At 45.4% G+C, this 21,293-nt stretch overlaps 1 protein-coding gene across 1 annotated transcript in view; it reads left to right on the plus strand.

The window, feature by feature from the left end:
• LOC147902304 (RNA helicase family protein) overlaps window positions 1-21,293 on the plus strand; it is a 236,498-nt gene that overhangs the window by 66,930 nt on the left and 148,275 nt on the right. The window contains exon 16 of the mRNA XM_087373377.1: window positions 18,058-18,123. Coding sequence (XP_087229503.1) covers window positions 18,058-18,123 — 66 coding nt within the window. The remainder of the gene's footprint in view (window positions 1-18,057; window positions 18,124-21,293) is intronic.

The following is a 21,293-nucleotide window of genomic DNA, read 5'->3' on the forward strand; positions in this document are numbered from 1 at the left end:
CATCTGGATGTAACAATGAAAAGAAAAGGATTGGAGCAGAGCGGAATCCTCCGTATGTCATGTCGCCCTTGTTGGTGCATAGTCGATGATGGGACGCTGGCGCCCGTCAAGGGGCACCGTGCGTCTCGATCTCCTGGACGAGGCTCGACGCAAGACCAGGGCCACCGTGACTCCCGTGGGGCGTATCCCCGGTCTAAACAATGATGGGAGGTCCCCCAAAGTGATCTGTGTGTCCCCTCGATGTCTCGTGTGTCGTGGTGCGGTCGTTGGGTCGGGGTTTCTGTCATGTCTATGGCTAGAGACTAGATGATCAATGTCACTCGATGGGAAGAACTCTGTGATCCTGCTCTGAGAGGTGTCTGATGATATGGCCAAGCTCCATTGCCTGAGTAAGTACTCTATGTGTCGGACCCCCTCGTGAATGAAGGCCGCGAGGCATCTCTGATCTGGGTAGGCGAGGAATCTGGAAAGGAACCCGGAGCTGTCTCTGAAGAGGTAGTGGTAGCGACCTTGGATCTCGTAGTACATTGGGCACCTGAAAATAAAACGCTCCTCCGACTCAACCTCCTGACAGTCGCACAATATGCATAAGCGATGCTCCCTAGGAATCCCCTCTACTCTGTCGCTCTCTATGTGGAGGCGGTGTGATGATACTCGAAACTGTTCGATGGAGATCCATAGGGAGTGAGGCATATGAAGCTCAGTGTACCCCGGTGGTGTGATGAATCCCTCCTTCAAAATACGAAGACAGTAATCTCTGTAGAAACTCAACTTCACTGGAAGCTCCCTCGGCTCCAACCAGATCCTAAAGGTGTGTAGCTGCAGGAGATCCTATCGAATGACCTGGTTGGTGTGTGGCTCGATTGGGATGGTGGGTGGGAGTACCGGAGGGACGTCTAAACTGTACTGAAAAGGAGGTATCCTATCAATGTGGAACCCTAGTCTCACAAACCATCTGTGAGTCTGTGCATACTAGCATCACTCGTCTCCCTTTGCTGCTAACCTCATGGAGGAATCGAGAGCCAACCATGGCAACCTCTGTCTCCCTGATGTGCAGTCCCCATATGATCTAACCCGGTGTAGATATGTGATGGTGTAAAAGGTTGCATCTAGTTGGAGTGGAGAAGCACCAAACTCGGCCTGAATGATGTGATGTGGTACAAACGGTTTCCCCCGGAATCATCCGTGAGAGCATGAGGATCTGCATGCGCTCCACCCGTGTCCATTCTATCTCTGACATGTCAGGCGTCCAACAAGGGCTGCCATACATACCGGCTGGTCGGACCAAGGAGTCAAAGAGAAGAGCCTTGGTCCGAGGGTCCTGGAAGTGGGAGTAGAAGCATTGTCTCTCTAGCCGAGCCAATGAGGCGTATCCCCTGCTCAGTCTGGCCTGCATCGCTGGTCTCATCGTGAAGATCGGGCCAGAGAAGATGACCCCCAAGTAAGTGTATGAGGATACGATCTCAACTGATGGTTTATTAAAGTCTTCGGAAGACCGATGGGTCTATGAGACTGTGAAAATCCTGATACAATGAGTTGTGGTAGTGGAGCCACTAAACGAGCATCCATACCAATGCAAAATGCAGAATGGCAGTACTAAGTCCTAAGTACAACATAGTCATGTCGATGCTCGACTATATATCAATCTCAGCATCATCATCAGTAGCAGGACATTAGGATGGATGAGGCTGTGGAGGCATGAAGTCGGCAATAGAGTGTTGTCGACCACTCAAAGGTGCAGTCCTGGCACGTCTCCTGGTCGTAGCTCTACGTCAAACCAGGGCTACTGTGACCCCCGTCGGTTGGGCTCCGACCCTGAACAAGAAGGGGATGTCCAGAAGTGTGATCTGTGTGTCAACCCTTTGTCTGAGTTGTCGGGTCACAGGCTCCGGGTCACGGTCATTTCGAGGCCGCGTCTCGTGGGGGTCCGTGTGATCTGGCTGAAAGAATTTGTGATAGAGCTCTGAGAGGGATCAGCCGAGGAAGAAGTCTACTCGTGTCTCCGTGCTCGGAGTATCCTCTCGCAGTGTCTAAGTACCTCATGAATGCCAAACACCGTTGGTCTGGGTAGGAGAAAGAAAAGAAAGAAAGAAAGAAAGAAAGAAAGAAAATAAATAAATAAATAAAATCCCATAGCTATCTCTAAAGAGGCAGTAGAAACGCCCTCGGATCTCATAGTAAACAGGACACTTGAAGATGAAATGCTCCTCTGTCTCAACCTCCTGCATGTGACACAGTGTGGATATGCGCCTCTCCCTGGGTAGTTGCTCTGCTCTGCCGCTTTCGATGCGAAGTCTGTGTGAAGAGACCGGGAACTACCCAAGAGAGATCCTTAGCGAGTGGAGTAGGTGGATCTGAGTGTATCCTGGTGGGTCAATGAAATCCTCTGCTGTGATATGTAAGAAGTGATCTCTGTAGAAGCTAAGCTTCACTGGGAGTTCACTTGGTCCCAATTAGGTCCGAAATGTGTTTAGCTGTAATAGATCCTCACGATAACCTGGTTGACCTCGTGTGATAGGAGGGGAGAAAACGGAGCATCCATGCTGTAGTGGAAGGGAGATAGTCTATCCATGTGGAGCCCAAGTTGCTCAAACCATCTCTCTGTACGTGCATACCAGCACCGCTGGTCCCCTCCTGCTGCAAGTACCATAGAAGGAGATAGAGCTATCCATGGTAGCTTGCTACGCCCAGAGGTGTAGTCCCCATATTCCCTGACTCGGTACCGATCCACACGGGCCCACTCTGTATCCTACAAGTTTGGCCCCCAACATGGGCTGCCGTACATCCCCGCTGGGCGAACCAAGAAGTCAAAAAGCAACCCCTTGGTGCGTGGATCCTGAATCAAGACCATTATAGATAATGAGATCATGTATCCTGTTGAGGTCTAATAGGGCTTGCCCATAAGATGTGAATGGACCTCGCCTGTCAGCTGAAACCTATAGCATACCTGCCTCCTCAAGGTCAACGTCTGGCAGTAGAGTGGAATCATCTCTGAAGTCAAGGAGTGATACCTGACGGGTGCATGTCCTCGCGTTGAAGTCCCCCACTAGGAGGACTTCTCCGCGGCTAGAGAAGTCAACGGTGGACTGATAAAGAGCAGCAAATGGGGATGTCTCATCCTCACCTCGGATATCTCTGGCAAAGTGGGAGGTCTCAGGGGGAAGTAGCAAACTGCAACAAATAGATCTCGGCTGTCCATGTGCCGAATCCGGATCCAAAGAAACCTGGAATGTGCATCTCTTTGCTCTACTGAAATGGTCCCCAAAAGTGTGGATCTGAAAAGGACTGCAACTCCACCCTGATCCTCGAACTCCCCCTGTATCCCTCGTCTCATCTTTGTAGGCAGACTCCCATGTACATCCGCTGACTACTGGAAGTGGGCGCTCTGGACTTTGATGTGTCTCAGTATAAAAGACTATGTCATGACCTGTATAGGATTCCGAGAAGTTCCCTAGTTCTGACCATAAGGTACCATTACAGTTCCAAATGGTGCAGGATAGGGTCTCGAATATTTGAGTCTCATAGACCCCGCTTCCCTATGTAGGGAAGGGGGGGCAGGTGCCCTACGGGGGCCTGTAAGAAGTCGTCTCTCTTGTATCACTGCCTACTTCCCCTCCTTTCGGGCCTAATCCTGCGCTGCAGCAAACTCCCTGGAATTGTGTATGGCTGTGACCTCCTGCCGGAGCTATAGGATATTCTGTCTGAGGCCCTGAATGAGACCAGCTTGCTCGCGAATGGCCCACGCTTGCTCCTGTATGATGTGGCTCTGCTCGTGGTTGAAGCGGACCTGCTCTCGTGCGAAGCGAGTCAGCTCCATCTCACGCTCACGGAAACTATGTATGTCCATGAGCAAGGTCTCCCATGCCTCTGGTGTATGAGACCACCCATGTCCAAGTTGAAACTGTGATGGCTGTGGCATGAAAGTGTGGGACTGAGTCCGGAAGTTGGACGGTGACTAGGTGAACTGGGTGACGAACGGAGATGACAGTGGAATGGATGAGGCAGTCCCAATGGGTTGTGGGAGCGTGGGCCGACTGAGAGGGAGAGGGGAGAGTGAAGCGTAATGCGGAACAGTGTACGACACCTCCGAAGTAGGTGTCATTCATACACTCTGAAATGGCAGTGCCAGCGGGCGGGGTAGAGTGGGGTGGGCAGAGCAGGGTAGGTAGGCTGAGCGAAGGGAGGCTGAGCGGAGCGGAGGGGTAGGCTGAGCTGAGCGTAGTGGAGGGATAGGCTGAGCGGAGAGGAAGACGGGGAACTCGTGCTTCAAAAGAGAGAGAGGAGATTAGCAAGAAGAGGAGATGAGGAGCAGGAAGGCGGGGAACTCAGTGTAGATACGTGATGACCTGAAATGCAGCATCTAGCTATAATGGGGATGGCCCAAACTCAGCTTGGATGATCTAGTGAGGAACGGACAGTTTACCGCGAATCATCCACGATAGCAAGAGAACCTGTAGCTGCTCCACACGAGCTCACTTTGTATCTGACAAGTCTGCCCCCCCACAAGGGCTCTCCCATATATCCCCCCTGGGCAGACCAAGGAGTCGAAAAGCAACCCCTTGGTCCGTGGATCTTGAAAGTGCGAGCGGAAGTATTGTCACTCTAGTCTGGCCAATGAAGCGTATCCCTTACCTAGGTGGGCTTGCATCGCGGGTCTTATAGTGAAGATAGGTCCGGAGAAGACAACCCCCAGATACGTGTATGATGAAACTATCTCAACAGGTGACCCATCAAACGTGAACTGCTCTTGGTGAAGGATGGCTCGAGATGTATTGAAGACCATAACCTTGGTTTTCCCAAGGTTGACCTTCAAATCATGAGAGAGAGAGAAAGTTTGTTAAAGTCTTTGAAAGACCGATGGGTCTATGAGACTATGAAAAACTTGGTACAAACGAGTTGTGGTGGTGGAGCTACTAAACGAGCATCCACACCAATGCAAAATGCAAAAAATACAGAATGGTAGTACTAAGTCTTAACTACAACAGTCATGTCGGTGGTCGACTATATATCAATCTCATCATCATCTTGCAAGAACACTAGAGATTCAGGATTTGGTCTGCAATTTCTTTTTGATTGCAGTACATTGAGTCACATTTGCAGGACATTGAGTCATTTTACAGGACATTGAGTCACTTTTGCAGGACGTTGAGTCAAATTTGCATACATTGGGTCACATTTGCAAAAATTTCAGCAAAATTTGGGGCTTTTCTGCATTTGCCCTCTTTTTGGCCTATTTGCCCTCAATAAATTTGGGGCTTTTGCCAGATTTGGTATTTTTTGTAGTGAACATTGCCTGTCACAGTCACATTTGGGTCAGATCTGCATTTGCCCTTTGATTTGGGTTAGAAATTTGTAGATATTTGCTGTCACTTTTGGACAGCTAGCTTTTTGCAGTGATAGCCTTGAGGCTTTTGGGTTTTCAGGTCTTTTTCAGGGTATCACATTTGCTATGGCTGGGAACAATCAAGATTTATTTGGAGTTCTTCGTGAAGATGATAAGTTGGATGGCACCAACTATCCGATGTGGTCTTATCTCATGAAACATATTCTTGTTGCAAAGCATTTGTGGAATATTGTTTCTGGGGCTGATTTGAGGCCAGCCAATGCTACAGTGGTTGCCTCTACTGCTAGTCCTTCTGCAGGGGGGTACTCCTTGTCATGCCTCTTCCTCTAGCACTCCTGCTGTTGCTCTTCCAACTCAAGAACAGTCTAGATGGGATGCAAGAGATGCAAATGCACATTCATGCATTGCTTTATCATGCAAGAGAATCATTATTCCACACATCCGTTCTTGCAGGACAGCAAAGGATGCTTGGGATAAATTGGCTTCTCTATATCAGATTCGCAATGAAGCACGTGTTGCATATTTGAGAAGGCAATTACGGGAAGTGAATATGAATGAAGGTGAGTCAATGGATGCATATTTGACAAAGGTCAAAGACCTCATGGAACAGCTTGCCAACATTGATGAAGTGGTGCCAAATTCACAGCTTGTCAGTACTACATTGAATGGACTACCAGATACATATCAAGGGTTTGCTACAACCCTTCGATTAGTGGCCATGGGTAATCCAGACCACTATTCTTTTGATCAGCTAGTTACTTTGCTTTTGCAGGAAGAGCAAAGTAGAGCTAATAGACAAGCCATTATTCCTGATCATGCATTTGCTTCACAGCAAACAAGAAGAGGCAAGGCTTTCAAGCCTATGGGCAAGCCAAAATCTGCGCATAGCAGCTGCAATTCCTCCCATGCATCTAAAAATACAGCAGATAAGTCAAAGAAGAAAAGATGCAACTATTGTCGCAAGCTTGGACATGACATTTCAGAATGCAGGAAGCGCATTGCTTCGGAGAAAAAGAAAGCAGGATTGACAATTAATGCCTCACATGCTATTGAATCCCATGAGCCAGAAGAGCTTCACATGCACATGCTCTTCAGGATGATTGGGCATGGGTTGTCCATTGCTCATTTGATCCCTCCAAAGCTGATGCATTCTTTATTGCTAACGACGCTCAGTCCTGGTACTTTGATAGTGGTGCTTCCAAGCATGTCACATTTTGCAGACAATTGTTTCATTCTTTAGCTGATGCACCTGGAGGGAGGACTGTTACATGTGCTTAATAATGCTTCATATGCTGTAAAAGGAGTTGGAGATATGCAGCTCACATCCATTTCAAGCCATCCTGTGACTCTGACAAATGTTCTTTTTGTGCCTGGCATTGAAGTCAACTTGATTTTAATTTCAGCAATTGCTACTATAGGTTTCAGAGTAATTTTTAATGGCTATAGATGTCTAGTTTATGATCTTCGTGATGACAATGCCATAGTTCTCACTGGCACTTTGCAAAAAGGGCTTTATCAGCTTGATCATCATTCAGCTGCACTTTCTATTGAAGCATTGGCTATTTCAGATTCAAAGCTTGCTGAAACTCATCTTTGGCATGAGAGAATGGGCCATCTCAATTATAGAGCTCTTGCAAAGCTACATTCACAGCAGATGGCAAATGATGTACGTCAGACTCACACAGTTTCCAAACATGTGTGTGAGGGTTGTCCTTTGGGTAAGATGCATCCATTTCCTTTTCAAAAGAATTGTCCAAAACTCTCACAAAGGAAATTGCAGCTAGTACACAGTGATGTGTGTGGCCCAATGAGGACAAATGCCATTGGGGGGTATAAGTATTTCATGACTCTCATTGATGATTTCACAAGATATTGCTGGATATATCCTTTAAAGGCCAAATCTGAAGTTTTCTTATGCTTTCAGAGATGGCCAAATATGGTTGAGAATGAATCAGGAAGCAAGCTTGTCACCCTCAACACAGATAGGGGGGGTGAGTATATGTCAAAGGAGTTTGATGCATTTCTGTCTTCATGGGGCATTATTCACTCATGCACTACTCCGTACACTCCTCAGTAGAATCCTGTTTCTGAAAGGAAAAACAAGTCCACAATGGAGATGGCCAGATGCATGCTTAAGGCCAAGTCTTTGCCCAATAAATTTTAGCTTTATGCAGTAATGTGTGCCAACTATGTGCTGAATAGATCACCTACACGGGCATTGAAGACTATTACACCTTATGAAGCATGGAAAGGCAGGAAACCTTCACTTTCACACATGAGAGTTTTTGGGTCTCTTGCATATGTTCATGTACCATCTCAGCTGAGACATAAGCTTGATGACAAAGCAATCAAATGCATATTTATTGGTTAGAGCCAGGAGAGCAGAGGGTATCGGTTATATCAACCAAATACTGGGAAGATTATTGTCAGTAGAGATGTGATCTTTGCTGAACATTCAGCTTCTCCTCTTGTGGACTGCAAAGCAAAGCCAGATGTTGACATGTTTGATGCCTTTGAATCTTGGTTACCTCTGCCATCATCAGAAGAGAATTTTGACCAGCAACATGAGCCTCTTGCAGGCCCTCCACTAAGCAATAATCAGCCACAACCTCATGCTGATTTGCAGGTTTCTCTTCTGGCACAAAATGATCCCACTACTCATGATGCAGTCATTGAAGAAAGAGCTGTCAATAGACAGCAAAGGCAAGTTCCCAGATGGCTTCTTGATACATTGAGGGACAGCAAACAAGATCAGCCTTTTGCTGCCCGGACAAGATCAGGGAATAGACAACATCGTCACTTTCTTGAGTTTGCACTCCTTGCTACAGCTTGCAATGAAGAGCCTCTGTGCCATAAAGATGCTTTTGACAGCAAAGAGTGGATGGATGCAATGAGAGCTGAGTTACAATCTATTGCCAAAAATGACACATGGGAATTAGTAGATCTCCCTCCCGGCAAGCATGCCATTGAAACGCAGTGGGTCTACAAATTAAAAAGGAAATATGATGGCAGCATAGATTGATACAAAGCTCGTCTTGTTGCAAAAGGGTATGCCCAACAACAAGGCATTGACTTTGAGGAGACATTTGCTCCCACATCCAGGATTACTACCATTAGATGTGTCATTGCCATTGCAGCCCATCATCATTGGCAAGTGCACCAACTTGACATCAAGACTGCTTTTCTTCATGGGGATCTGCAGGAAGAAGCCTATGTCACACAACCTCCTGGCTTTGAGGTTGTTAATTCTAAAAATAAGGTATGCCGGCTTAGAAAAGCCCTTTATGGTTTGAAGCAGGCACCTAGGGCATGATATGCCAAACTTCATGCACACTTACTATCCCTTGGTTTTCAGAATAGTCTCACAGAACCCACTCTTTATGTCCGTGGGAGTGGATCTGATTTTTTAGTGCTGATTTTATATGTGGATGATATGCTCATCATGGGCCCAGATACTCAGCAAATTGCAGCTTTCAAGGCTGATTTGCAGCAGATTTTTTACATGTCAGACATGGGACGGCTCCATTATTATTTGGGCATTCAGTTTGCTCATGTTGAGGGGGGTATCATGATGTCTCAGTCCAAGTATATTGGACAGCTCCTTGATCGTTTTCAGTTTGAGGATTGGAAGCCAATCTCTACTCCAGTGGAGCCTGGCTTCAAATGCTCAGCTCATGATGGGAGCCCACCATGCGATATCACTCTTCATCAGCAGGCTGTTGGATGCCTTATTTATTTATGTCACACCAGACCTGACTTGCAGTATGCAGTATCTCAGCTCAGCAGATTCATGCACATGCCCAGTTCACAGCATTGGCAGGCAGTGAGGAGAGTCTTCAGGTATCTCAGAGGCACTGAGGATTTAGCCCTCTTCTATGGTGATCAGGGTTCACTTATCATGCATGCTTACATGCATAGTGACTGGGCAGGATGTTCCGACACCAGAGTGTCACATACTGGCAACTGTTTTTTGCTTGGTAATTCATGTATCTCTTGGCTCAGCAAGAAGCAACCAACAGTTGCCACGTCTAGCTGTGAGGCTGAGTACAAGGCAGCTTTCACCACTACAGTAGAGTGTGTTTGGCTTCAACAATTACTTACAGATCTTGGTATTTGCCAGAAATCCTCCACTTTTGTCTAGACTGACAGCCAGAGTGCTTTGGCTATTGCGCGTAACCCAGTGTTTCATGCGCGTACCAAGCATATTGAAGTTCACTATCATTATGTTCGGGAGCGGTTGTCAGCAGGAGACATAGAGTTGTCCTATCTTCCCTCAGAGGACAACATAGCAGATATGTATACAAAGGCACTTCCTTGTCCCAAGTTTGAAGTCTTCTGATAGGCTTTACACTTGGTTCCCTTTGTTACATGATCTGACATCCCTTGTACATTCATAGGTGGCTATATCCTTTTGGATGAACATGTGCCACCATGACCAGAAAATACCAGGTATTCTGAGACGTTTCCAGAGTACTTCAGCCCATCCCATGGAGGGGGGTTTGTAGTGTAGGCCATCCTTTGGTGGTTCTAGTGATGCCCTATAGGCCATGGTATGTGCCTTGTAGGCATAAGTGTAGGCACTTATTGTGTTAGTGCCTTCTATGCCACATAGGACACTTAATCCTATGTGACACCTAGGACACTTAGTCGTAGGCCTAGATACAAGTATTTTGTACTTGTGTTTAGGAACCTTATCCATCTATCTAAGTTTACGTGACTATCATCTTCGACTCGTCCTATACTGCACACACACACACTCTCTCTCTCTCTCTCAATCGTTACTTCAGTGGTATCAGAGCAGGTTTTGCTCTAGCCTTCCAGATCTCCTCAGCCCTGAGCCTCCATTGCTCATTGGAGTTTTTTCTCCCTTGCTGGTCGACAAGCAGGCGTCGTACAGTTCGTACCTTCCGTACAGTAGGCGTCGTACAGTCGTACCTTCCGTACAGTTCATGCGTTGTGCATTCCTTACGTTAGCAGATCTGCATCGTCGCCGTACATCTGCGTTGAAGGACGCCGTACACCCGTCGGCGCCGTACTGTACTCCGTACTTTGTGTCGTACATCCGCCATACACCCGTACCTGCAGTTCGCCGTACGTACGGTGCATTCATAGTACTTCTGTACCGTACGCCATTTTGTACCTTCGCTGTACAAGGTACATACGCCGTACGATTGTACCTGCGTAGGAGTACAAGACATTTGCAGATTTGGGGCTACGCCGTACGATTGTACTTGCGTAGGAGTACAAGGTACTTTCACCGTACCTTCAGTCATCAGCAGTTCGTACCAGCTTCCCGTACAGCTTCATCTGGGTATTCCGTACAGCTTCATCTGGTATTCCGTACAGTACCTTTTTTAGCATTGGCTGGAAACAGGTCCTTGGTCTCACTGCAGTCATCTACAGACATTTGCAGATTTGGGGCTTTTGCAGAACATTAAAAAAAAAAAAAATTGGGGCTATTGCAGGACATGGAAAATTTGGGGTTTTCATTTCCTTTCACCTCTTTTAATTGCAATTTCTTGCAAGAAATTGGAGTTTTGGGATTTGTTCTGCAATTTCTTGTTTAGATTGCAGTACATTGGGTCAGATTGCAGGACATTCAGTTATATTTGCAGGACATTGTGTCAGATTTGCAAACTTTGGGTCACATTTGCGAAATTTCAGCAAGATTTGGGGCTTTTCTGAATGTGCCCTCTTTTTGGCTTATTTGCCCTCAATAAATTTGGGGCTTTTGCCAAATTTGCTGTTTTTGCAGTGAACATTGCCTGTCACAGTCACATTTGAGTCAGATCTGCATTTGCCCTTTGATTTGGGTCAGAAATTTGCAGATATTTGCTGTCATTTTTGGACTGCCAGCTTATTGCAGTGATAGCCTTGAGGCTTTTGGGTTTTCAGGTCTTTTACAAGTTATCACATTTGCTATGGCTGGGAACAATCAAGATTTATTTGGAGTCCTTCGTGAAGATGATAAGTTGGATGGCACCAACTATCCGATGTGATCTTATCTCATGAAACATATTCTTGTTGCAAAGCATTTGTGGAATATTGTTTCTGGGGCTGATCTGAGGCCAGCCAATCCTTCAGTTATTATTTCTACTGCTGCACCTTCTGCAGGTGGTACTTCTCCTGATGCCTCTTCCTCTAGCACTCCTGCTGTTGCTCTTCCAACTCAAGAACAGTCTAGATGGGATGCAAGAGATGCAAATGCACATTCATGCATTGCTTTATCATGCAAGAGAATCATTATTCCACACATCCGTTCTTGCAGGACAGCAAAGGATGCTTGGGATAAATTGGCTTCTCTATATCAGATTCGCAATGAAGCACGTGTTGCATATTTGAGAAGGCAATTACGGGAAGTGAATATGAATGAAGGTGAGTCAATGGATGCATATTTGACAAAGGTCAAAGACCTCATGGAACAGCTTGCCAACATTGATGAAGTGGTGCCAAATTCACAGCTTGTCAGTACTACATTGAATGGACTACCAGATACATATCAAGGGTTTGCTACAACCCTTCGATTAGTGGCCATGGGTAATCCAGACCACTATTCTTTTGATCAGCTTGTTACTTTGCTTTTGCAGGAAGAGCAAAGAGAGCTAACAAACAAGCCATTATTCCTGATCATGCATTTGCTTCACAGCAAACAGGAAGAGGCAAGGCTCCCAAGCCTATGGGCAGGCCAAAATCTGCACACAGCAGCTGCAATTCCTCTACGCATAGCAGCTGCAATTCCTCTCATGCATCTAAAAATACAGCAGATAAGGGAAAGAAGAAAAGATGCAACTATTATCGCAAGCCTGGACATGACATTTCAGAATGCAGGAAGCGCATTCCTTCAGAGAAAAAGAAAGCAGGATTGACAGCTAATGCCTCACATGCCATTGAATCCCATGAGCCAGCAGATGCTTCACATGCACATGCTCTTCACGATGATTGGGCGTGGGCTGTCCATTGCTCATTTGATCCCTCCAAAGCTGATGCACTTTTTACTTCTAATGATGCTCAGTCCTGGTACTTTGATAGTGGTGCTTCCAAGCATGTCACATCTTGCAGACAGTTGTTTCATTCTTTAGCTGATGCACCTCGAGGGGGGACTGTTACATGTGCCAACAATGCTTCATATGCTGTAAAAGGAGTTGGAGATGTGCAGCTCACATCCATTTCCAGTCATCCTGTCACTCTGACAAATGTTCTTTTTGTGCCTGGAATTGAAGTCAACTTGATCTCAATTTCAGCAATTGCTACTTCAGGTTTCAGAGTCATTTTTGATGGCTACAGATGCTTAGTATATGATCTTCGTGATGACAATGCCATAGTTCTCACTGGCACTTTGCGAAAAGGACTTTATCACCTTGATCATGATGCAGCTGCACTTTATACTGAAGCATTGGCTATTTCAGATTCACAGCTTGCTGAAACTCATCTGTGGCATGAGAGAATGGGCCATCTCAATTATAGAGCTCTTGCAAAGCTGCATTCACACCAGATGGCTAATGATGTACCTCAGACTCACACAGTTTCTAAACATGTGTGTGAGGGTTGTCTTTTGGGTAAGATGCATCGATTTCCTTTCCAAAAGAATTGTCCAAAACTCTCACAAAGGAAATTGCAGCTAGTACATAGTGATGTCTATGGCCCAATGAGGACAAATGCCATTGGAGGATACAAGTATTTCATGACTCTCATTGATGATTTCACAAGATATTGCTGGGTGTATCCTTTAAAGGCCAAATCTGAAGTTTTCTTATGCTTTCAGAGATGGCCGAATATGGTTGAGAATGAATCAGGCTGCAAGCTTGTCACCCTCAACACAGATAGGGGGGGTGAGTATATGTCAAAGGAGTTTGATGCATTTCTTTCCTCACGGGGCATTATTCACTCATGCACTACTCCTTACACTCCTCAGCAGAATCCTGTTTCCAAAAGGAAAAATAGGTCCACAATGGAGATGGCCAGATGCATGCTCAAGGCCAAGTCTTTGCCCAATAAATTTTGGCTTTATGCAGTAATGTGTGCCAACTATGTGCTGAATAGATCACCTACACGGGCATTACAGACTATGACACCTTATGAAGCATGGAAAGGCAGGAAGCCTTCACTTTCACACATGAAAGTTTTTGGGTCTCTTGCGTATGTTCATGTACCATCTCAGTTGAGACATAAGCTTGATGACAAGGCAATCAAATGCATATTCATTGGTTACAGCCAGGAGAGCAGAGGGTATCGGTTATATCAACCAAATACTGGGAAGATTATTGTCAGTAGAGATGTGATCTTTGCTGAACATTCAGCTTCTCCTCTTGTGGACTGCAAAGCAAAGCCAGATATTGACATGTTTGATGCCTTTGAATCTTGGTTACCTCTACCATCATCAGAAGAGGATTTTGAGCAGCAACATGCGCCTCCTGCAGGCCCTCCACAAAACAATAATCAGCCTCAACCTCATGCTGATTTGCAGGCTTCTCTTCCGGCACAAGATGATCCCATTACTCATGATGCAGTCATTGAAGAAAGAGCTGTTAATAGACAGCAAAGGCAAGTTCCCAGATGGCTTCTTGATACATTGAGGGACAGCAAACAAGATCAGCCTTTTGTCGCCCGGACAAGATCAGGGAATAGACAACATGGTCACTTTCTTGAGTTTGCACTCCTTGCTACAGTTTGCAATGAAGAGCCTTTGTGCCATAAAGATGCTTTTGACAGCAAAGAGTGGATGGATGCAATGAAAGCTGAGTTACAATCTATTGCCAAAAATGACACTTGGGAATTAGTAGATCTTCCACCTGGCAAGAATGCCATTGGAACGCGTTGGGTCTACAAATTAAAAAGAAAATCTGATGGCAGCATAGATCGATACAAAGCCCGTCTTGTTGCAAAAGGGTATGCCCAACAACAAGGCATTGACTTTGAGGAGACATTTGCTCCCACATCCAGGATTACTACCATTAGATGTGTCATTGCCATTGCAGCCCATCATCATTGGCAAGTGCACCAACTTGACATCAAGACTGCCTTTCTTCATGGGGATCTGCAGGAAGAAGTCTATGTCACTCAACCTCCTGGTTTTGAGGTTGTTAATTCTGAAAATAAGGTATGCCGGCTTAGAAAAGCCCTTTATGGTTTGAAGCAGGCACCCAGGGCATGGTATGCCAAAATTCATGCACACTTACTATCCCTTGGTTTTCAGAATAGTCCCACAGAACCCACTCTTTATTTCCGTGGGAGTGGATCTGATTTTTTAGTGCTGATTTTATATGTGGATGATATGCTTCTCACGGGTCCAGATACTCAGCAAATTGCAGCTTTCAAGGCTGACTAGCAGCAGATTTTTGACATGTCAGACATGGGACAGCTCCATTATTATTTGGGCATTCAGTTTGCTCATGTTGAGGGGGGTATCATGATGTCTCAGTCCAAGTATATTGGACAGCTGCTTGATCGTTTTCAATTTGAGGATTGCAAGCCAATCTCTACTCCAGTGGACCCTGGCTTCAAATTCTCAGCTCATGATGGGAGCCCACCATGTGATATCACTCTTTATCAGCAGGCTGTTGGATGCCTTATTTATTTATGTCACACCAGACTTGACTTGCAGTGTGCAGTATCTCAGCTCAGCAGATTCATGCACATGCCCAGTTCACAGCATTGGCAGGCAGTGAAGAGAGTCTTCAGATATCTCAGAGGCACTCAGGATTTAGCCCTCTTCTATGGTGATCAGGGTTCACTTACCATGCATGCTTACACGGATAGTGACTGGGCAGGATGTTCCGACACCAGAGTGTCACATACTGGCAATTGTTTTTTGCTTGGCAATTCATGTATTTCTTGGCTCAGCAAGAAGCAACCAACAGTTGCCACGTCTAGTTGTGAGGCTGAGTACAGGGCAGCCTTCACCGCTACAGTAGAGTGTGTTTGGCTTCGACAGTTACTTACAGATCTTGGTATTTGCCAGACATCCTCCACTATTGTCTACACTGACAGCCAGAGTGCTTTGGCCATTGCGCGTAACCCAGTGTTTCATGCGCGTACCAAGCATATTGAAGTTCACTATCATTATGTTCGGGGGTGGTTGTCAGCAGGCGACATAGAGTTGTCCTATCTTCCCACAGAGGACAACATCGCAGATATGTTTACAAAGGCACTTCCTCGTCCCAAGTTCGAAGTCTTCCGACAGGCTTTACACTTGGTTCCCTTTGTTACATGATCTGACATTCCTTGTACATTCATAGGTGGCTATATCCTTTTGGATGAACATGTGCCACCATGACCAGAAACTACCAGGTATTCTGAGACGTTTCCAGAATACTTCAGCCCATCCCATGGAGGGGGGTTTGTAGGCCATCCTTTGGTGGTTCTAGTGATGCCCTATAGGCCATGGTATGTGCCTTGTAGGCATAAGTGTAGGCACTTATTGTGTTAGTGCCTTCTATGCCACATAGGACACTTAGTCCTATGTGACACCTAGGACACTTAGTCCTAGGCCTAGATACAAGTACTTTGTACTTGTGTTTAGGAACCTTATCCATCTATCTAAGTTTATGTGACTATCATCTTTTCGACTCGTCCTGTACTGCACACACACACACTCTCTCTCTCTCTCTCAATCGTTACTTCATGTAGGCCATCTTCTGGTGGTTCTAGTGATGCCCTACAGGCCATGGTATGTCCTATGTGGCCTAAAAGGCACTAACACTACAAGTGCCTACATTTATGCCTACAAGGCACATACCATGGCCTATAGGGCATCACTAGAACCACCAGAAGATGGCCTACAAACCCCCCTCCATGGGATGGGCTGAAGTACTATGAAAACGTCTCAGAATTGCCCATCCCATGGAGGGGGGTTTGTAGGCCATCTTCTGGTGGTTCTAGTGATGCCCTATAGGCCATGGTATGTGCCTTGTAGGCATAAATGTAGGCACTTGTAGTGTTAGTGCCTTTTAGGCCACATAGGACATACCATGGCCTGTAGGGCATCACTAGAACCACCAGAAGATGGCCTACAAACCTCCCTCCATGGGATGTCCTATGTGGCCTAAAAGGCACTAACACTACAAGTGCCTACATTTATGCCTACAAGGCACATACCATGGCCTATAGGGCATCACTAGAACCACTAGAAGATGGCCTACAAACCCCCCTCCATGGGATGGGCTGAAGTATTCTGAGACGTTTCCAGAGTACTTCAGCCCATCCCATGGAGGGGGGTTTGCAGGCCATCTTCTGGTGGTTCTAGTGATGCGCTATAGGCCATGGTATGTGCCTTGTAGGCATAAATGTAGGCACTTGTAGTGTTAGTGCCTTTTAGGCCACATAGGACACTTAGTCCTAGGTCTAGGTACAAGTACCTTGTACTTAGATTTTTCATTATCTAAGATTTGACTTGACGACTAACTTAGCGACTCTTTGCTACCTGCACTCTCTCTCTCTTTCATTCGATCCTACACAGATGCCTGCTTAGTGGCTCCACCCATTCAGTTCCTTGTATCTGCTTTTTCAATCTCAGAGATCCCTCAGTCTTTCGAAGACTTTAATAAACTTTCTTTCTTTCTGGCTATAACAACCAGGCCAGAGGTTCGTTCTTTGCAGCCTAGCTAGCACCCTAGGGGCTTCATGGATTAGTAGAAGAGGTCAGGAGATGCTTTTGCTGTGGTAGAGTAGCCAAGAAACGTCCTTGTAGGATCTCCCTCTCCTCCTGGTTTCTATCATGTTGGGCTCAGTGACATTGCTTTTGGGACAACAAACGGTGTGCTGGACTCATCGAGCATGAGTCATTGAGTTTGAGACTTTTTACATGCACTGTGCGCATTGGTTTTTCTGTCTTGGGGTGTATTGGCATGGCTCTTCAGATGCATCATGATGCCCTTCTGCACAAAGAGCGTCCTTCATTTTTGAGAGTACAAGCTACCCATACAGAAATATCACAGCTCTAGGCCTTTCCGAAGACTTTAATAAACTTTCTTTCTTTCTTTTTCTTTCTTGTGCATGGTTTGGAAGATCATCAGAGCTTGACAACTTCGCATTCTGTGCTTGCTGCTTAGAGACCATAGAGGCAGATTGTTTTGTGCATTTGGACGTATTTGAATGGGTTGGATCACATCCTTTGGGGTGTCTGGGAGAAGTACTAGAAGGACTCCTTGACTTCTCATGACCAAGGACTTATGAGCCAAGAAATTCCTTTCTTCATTGGTGTGTGTGGCTTTGAATGTCAGTACACTCCTTTCGCTTGCGGCTTGCCTATTTGCTAGCTAGGGACCTTTCCACTATTTTCTGTGTTCTGCCTTCCCAAAGGTTGCTATAATCCCTTGGGTCCAAGCAAGGTTAGCTATTTCTTTAAATTTCTATCTTATATTGATAGCCTATTGGGTAAAAGTTTTGCAGTGAGGACTTGTTGAATGGATGCGGCCCTTACCTGCTTGTCTTTAATTTTGGTTTCCTAATCAATAGGATGGATCATATTTTCAGGGTAAAAATGATGTTTCTCAAAATTATAAGAATAAAGGCATGAAATTCTATAAGAGTAGGATTTGCAACGCTAAAGTATTTATGTAAATGTTGAGAGAACAATATCTTGTTAAATTTGGTATCAATAATTCAAGAAATGCTCTTGTCTTGTCAATGAAATGTCAGAAGAGGGAATGGAAGTAAGAGCAATGGGTGGGTCTACATGTAATTATTGTGCTTTTTGTGTTGTGAAAACTTTACAGAGCGACAGAGATCTATGTGGAGTTTCACATGTAATCATTGATGAAGTACATGAGCGCTCAGTTTTGGTTTGTATTTGTTTTTACTTCCAATCCTCAGATTAAACATTTTAAAACTACATTGATATATATATATGTGTGTGTGTGTGTGTGTAATTGTGTTGATCAGGAGAGAGAGTGAGATTCCGTACTAGCCCTCGTGCTCCCACGCCACAGCTGATTGTTTCTCCCTCAGTTTGATACCCTCGAGGTTCCTTTTGATGTCCATTTTGTGTCCGTGCGCTTTGTCAGAAAATCTGATTTTTTTTTTCGTACTGTCAAAATTCCGTACGATTTTGTCCGTACAGTCAGAAAAATCCGTACAGCCCGTATAGTCAGGAAAGTCTGTACAGTTTGCCTGCCAGAAATTGTTTTTCTGTATTGCCAAAAATCCGTACGATTTTGTCCGTATAGTCAGAAAATTCACTACAGTTTTGTCCGTATAGTCAGGGAAGTCCGTACAGTTTGCCTGTCAGGAAAAAAAAGCTTTTTTTTTCGTACTGTCAAAGATCCGTACGATTTTGTCCATACAGCCAGGAAAAAACCATACAGTTTTGTACCTGATGTGCTTTCCTCCTTGTAAAGCGTTGCTGCTTCCAAGTTTTTTCCTTGACTTGAATGGCGGATTATTCCTATGAGAAAACCTTTCACAAAGACAAGTCGGTTTCCAACAAGAAACAAAAACAGGTGATGGATTTAGATGATTCCCTTCATGACTCTGCTGAGGCTTAGCTTGTTTATGAGGTTATGCATGAAGGGTTTGAAGACACCCGTAAAGGTTGGAAATATCCACTTCCCACCACTGGCATTATGGTGGAAGTGGATGATGTATTTGATCCAGTTAAGGAGTATGCAAAGCATGCGATTATAATTTTCTTTCCAGGATGGATGCTTGCTGCAGCAGATGTTGGGAATTGGTTGACTCGAACCCTTGGTGGTTCTTATGTCAAAAAAGTTCATTATGCAGCGAGGGGCTTTTTTGAGATCATCATGGCTGATGAGGAGCACCGTCAGGTTTTGCTGGAGCACTCTCCTCTTTTCTATGGCCAGCAGATTGGTCCATGTTCAGCCCTGGTCTGCCACCCGGGATTATTAGGCATTGATTCGGCATCGTTGCCCTGTTTGGGTAGAAGTTGTGGATTTTCCTCAATGCTTGTCTTCTCTTCTACCTAAAATTGCAGCTTCCCTCGGTAAGGTGGTATGTCCACTGCGACCCAATGGAAATTCGAATCGCTTCTGCATTTTGTGGGATACAGATCATCCCACTCTAGCTTCATACTCGGTTACTGTGAATAATGTTTCCATGGGGAGTCCCTTTTACAAGCTCAAGTGGGGGCTGTTTGCAGGTGCTTGCTTTGAATGCAAGCAATTTGGGCACATGGCTTCACAATGCCCTTCCCGAGCTCCACGGATGCCAGTGCAAGCTGAAATGGTTCAGCCCTTTGAATAAGAATGCAAATGCCTCTTTTGTGGTAAAAAACAAAGGGGTCAAACAGTTTTTCTCTGTTCAAGACAAAGGCAAAGCCTCGGCTGTCTCACATGGTAATGCTTCTTTTCCTGTGCCTTTGTTCTCTCCACCTCAGGGGAAGGGGGAAAAATTTTTGACTGATGGATGGCAAACTCCTCGCAAAGTGATCTCCCCCAGGCGACCTTTGCCTTCTCGGACTTGGAGTGGTGCATCCTCTCATGGGAAAACACTTGCTGAAAACTCTGGTGTTGGCTTGACATGGGCTGCTGTGACTGCAAATCGGACCTTGTTTCCTGAAGAAGAAGTTGCTGCACTTTTGTCCTCTCCTCAGGCTGATGCTTCATCCCAAGGCAGAGGCCCGGACATTGAGGTGGAAATGCAGACGTAGACAACCCGTTAGTTGCTGTACATACCTGTCCCATAACTGTAAATATGCTTGATAATCTGAAGTGTGTTACTCTCAATGTACAGGGAATGTGTGATGGTCGCAAATGGAAACTGGTCTAGATGTATATGAGGCAATTGCAGCCTGATATAATTGCTTTGCAAGAGCATAATCAGCATATGTATGCTGGTCAAAAAGGCCATTTTGCTGGTTATGATATCTTCTATGCTAGAGAGCACTCCTTTTCTGGTGTGGCTTTTTTGGTAAAGCACAACCTTCAACCTGTTGTGGCTCTCAATGATCGCCATGGTAGATGGATTATTGTTCAATGCCTTGTTCAAGGGGAAATTTTTGAATTTGCATCGGTTTATGCTCCCCAGTCTTCTTGTGATAGAGCTTTGATCTGGGCTGCCATGCATACTTATCCATGGCGACAACATGTCTTCATTTGTGGTGACTTTAATAATGCCCCTCAATCGGGTGACAACACCTCAGGCCACACTCATATATTGGCTTCTGAAACATAGGCATGGTTTGATTTTTTGCTTCAGTTGCGCCTGGTTAATCTCTGGAAGGAATTACAGCCCATGCTTCCAGGTTATACCTTTCAGCATAAAGCCTTTGACACAGTTCAATGGGATTTCATCTTGCAAACTATGCGTTGGGGTTTGGACAAAAAATGCAGCAGGTTATTTACTAGCTTTATAGAGATAGCAATGCGGCTTGCATTATTTCTGGGGATATCTCTGATGAGTGGACTGTTCATTGTTTGGTCCGCCAAGGATGCCCTCTCAGTGCTTTACTGTATGCCATTGCTACTCATCCTATGCTGCAATATATTGATCATCTTGTGGCTACAGTATCACTTCATGGCTTGGAATTGGTGCTAATCGCAGCATGGTTGCTCAAGCTTATGCTGATGATTCTTTCTTTACCCCGAAGAATACGCCCCATGATCTTGGTGCCTTGATGCAGGCCCTTTCTATTTATGGTTTGGCAGCTGGTCTTCATGTTAATTTTCAGAAGTCTAAGCTGCTCCCTTTGCATTCCAAAGACTGGCATAGTCTATTATGGTCCGGGGATATCATTCCACCCACTCAGTTTGTTCGTCATCTTGGTTACCCTTTGGGGTGGGAACTCACTCGCTGACAACAAACTGATTGGGTTTTGGCTAAGCTTCAGAAAAAGCTTGAGTATTGGAAACTGGCAACCTAGCCTTTGCACGTTCGTCTTCGAATAGTGCAGTCCATCCTTGTGGCATATATTCAATTTTACTTGCCATTGATCATGTTCACTAAGGCAGATCTTACATCTTTCATGTCTGTCTTTGTGGAACTCTTTTGGCGA

The sequence above is a fragment of the Dipteris shenzhenensis genome, chromosome 4 (assembly GCF_047967505.1).
Source record: "Dipteris shenzhenensis isolate YYH24624 ecotype China chromosome 4, Dip_SZ_1.0, whole genome shotgun sequence".
Taxonomy (NCBI): domain Eukaryota; kingdom Viridiplantae; phylum Streptophyta; class Polypodiopsida; order Gleicheniales; family Dipteridaceae; genus Dipteris; species Dipteris shenzhenensis.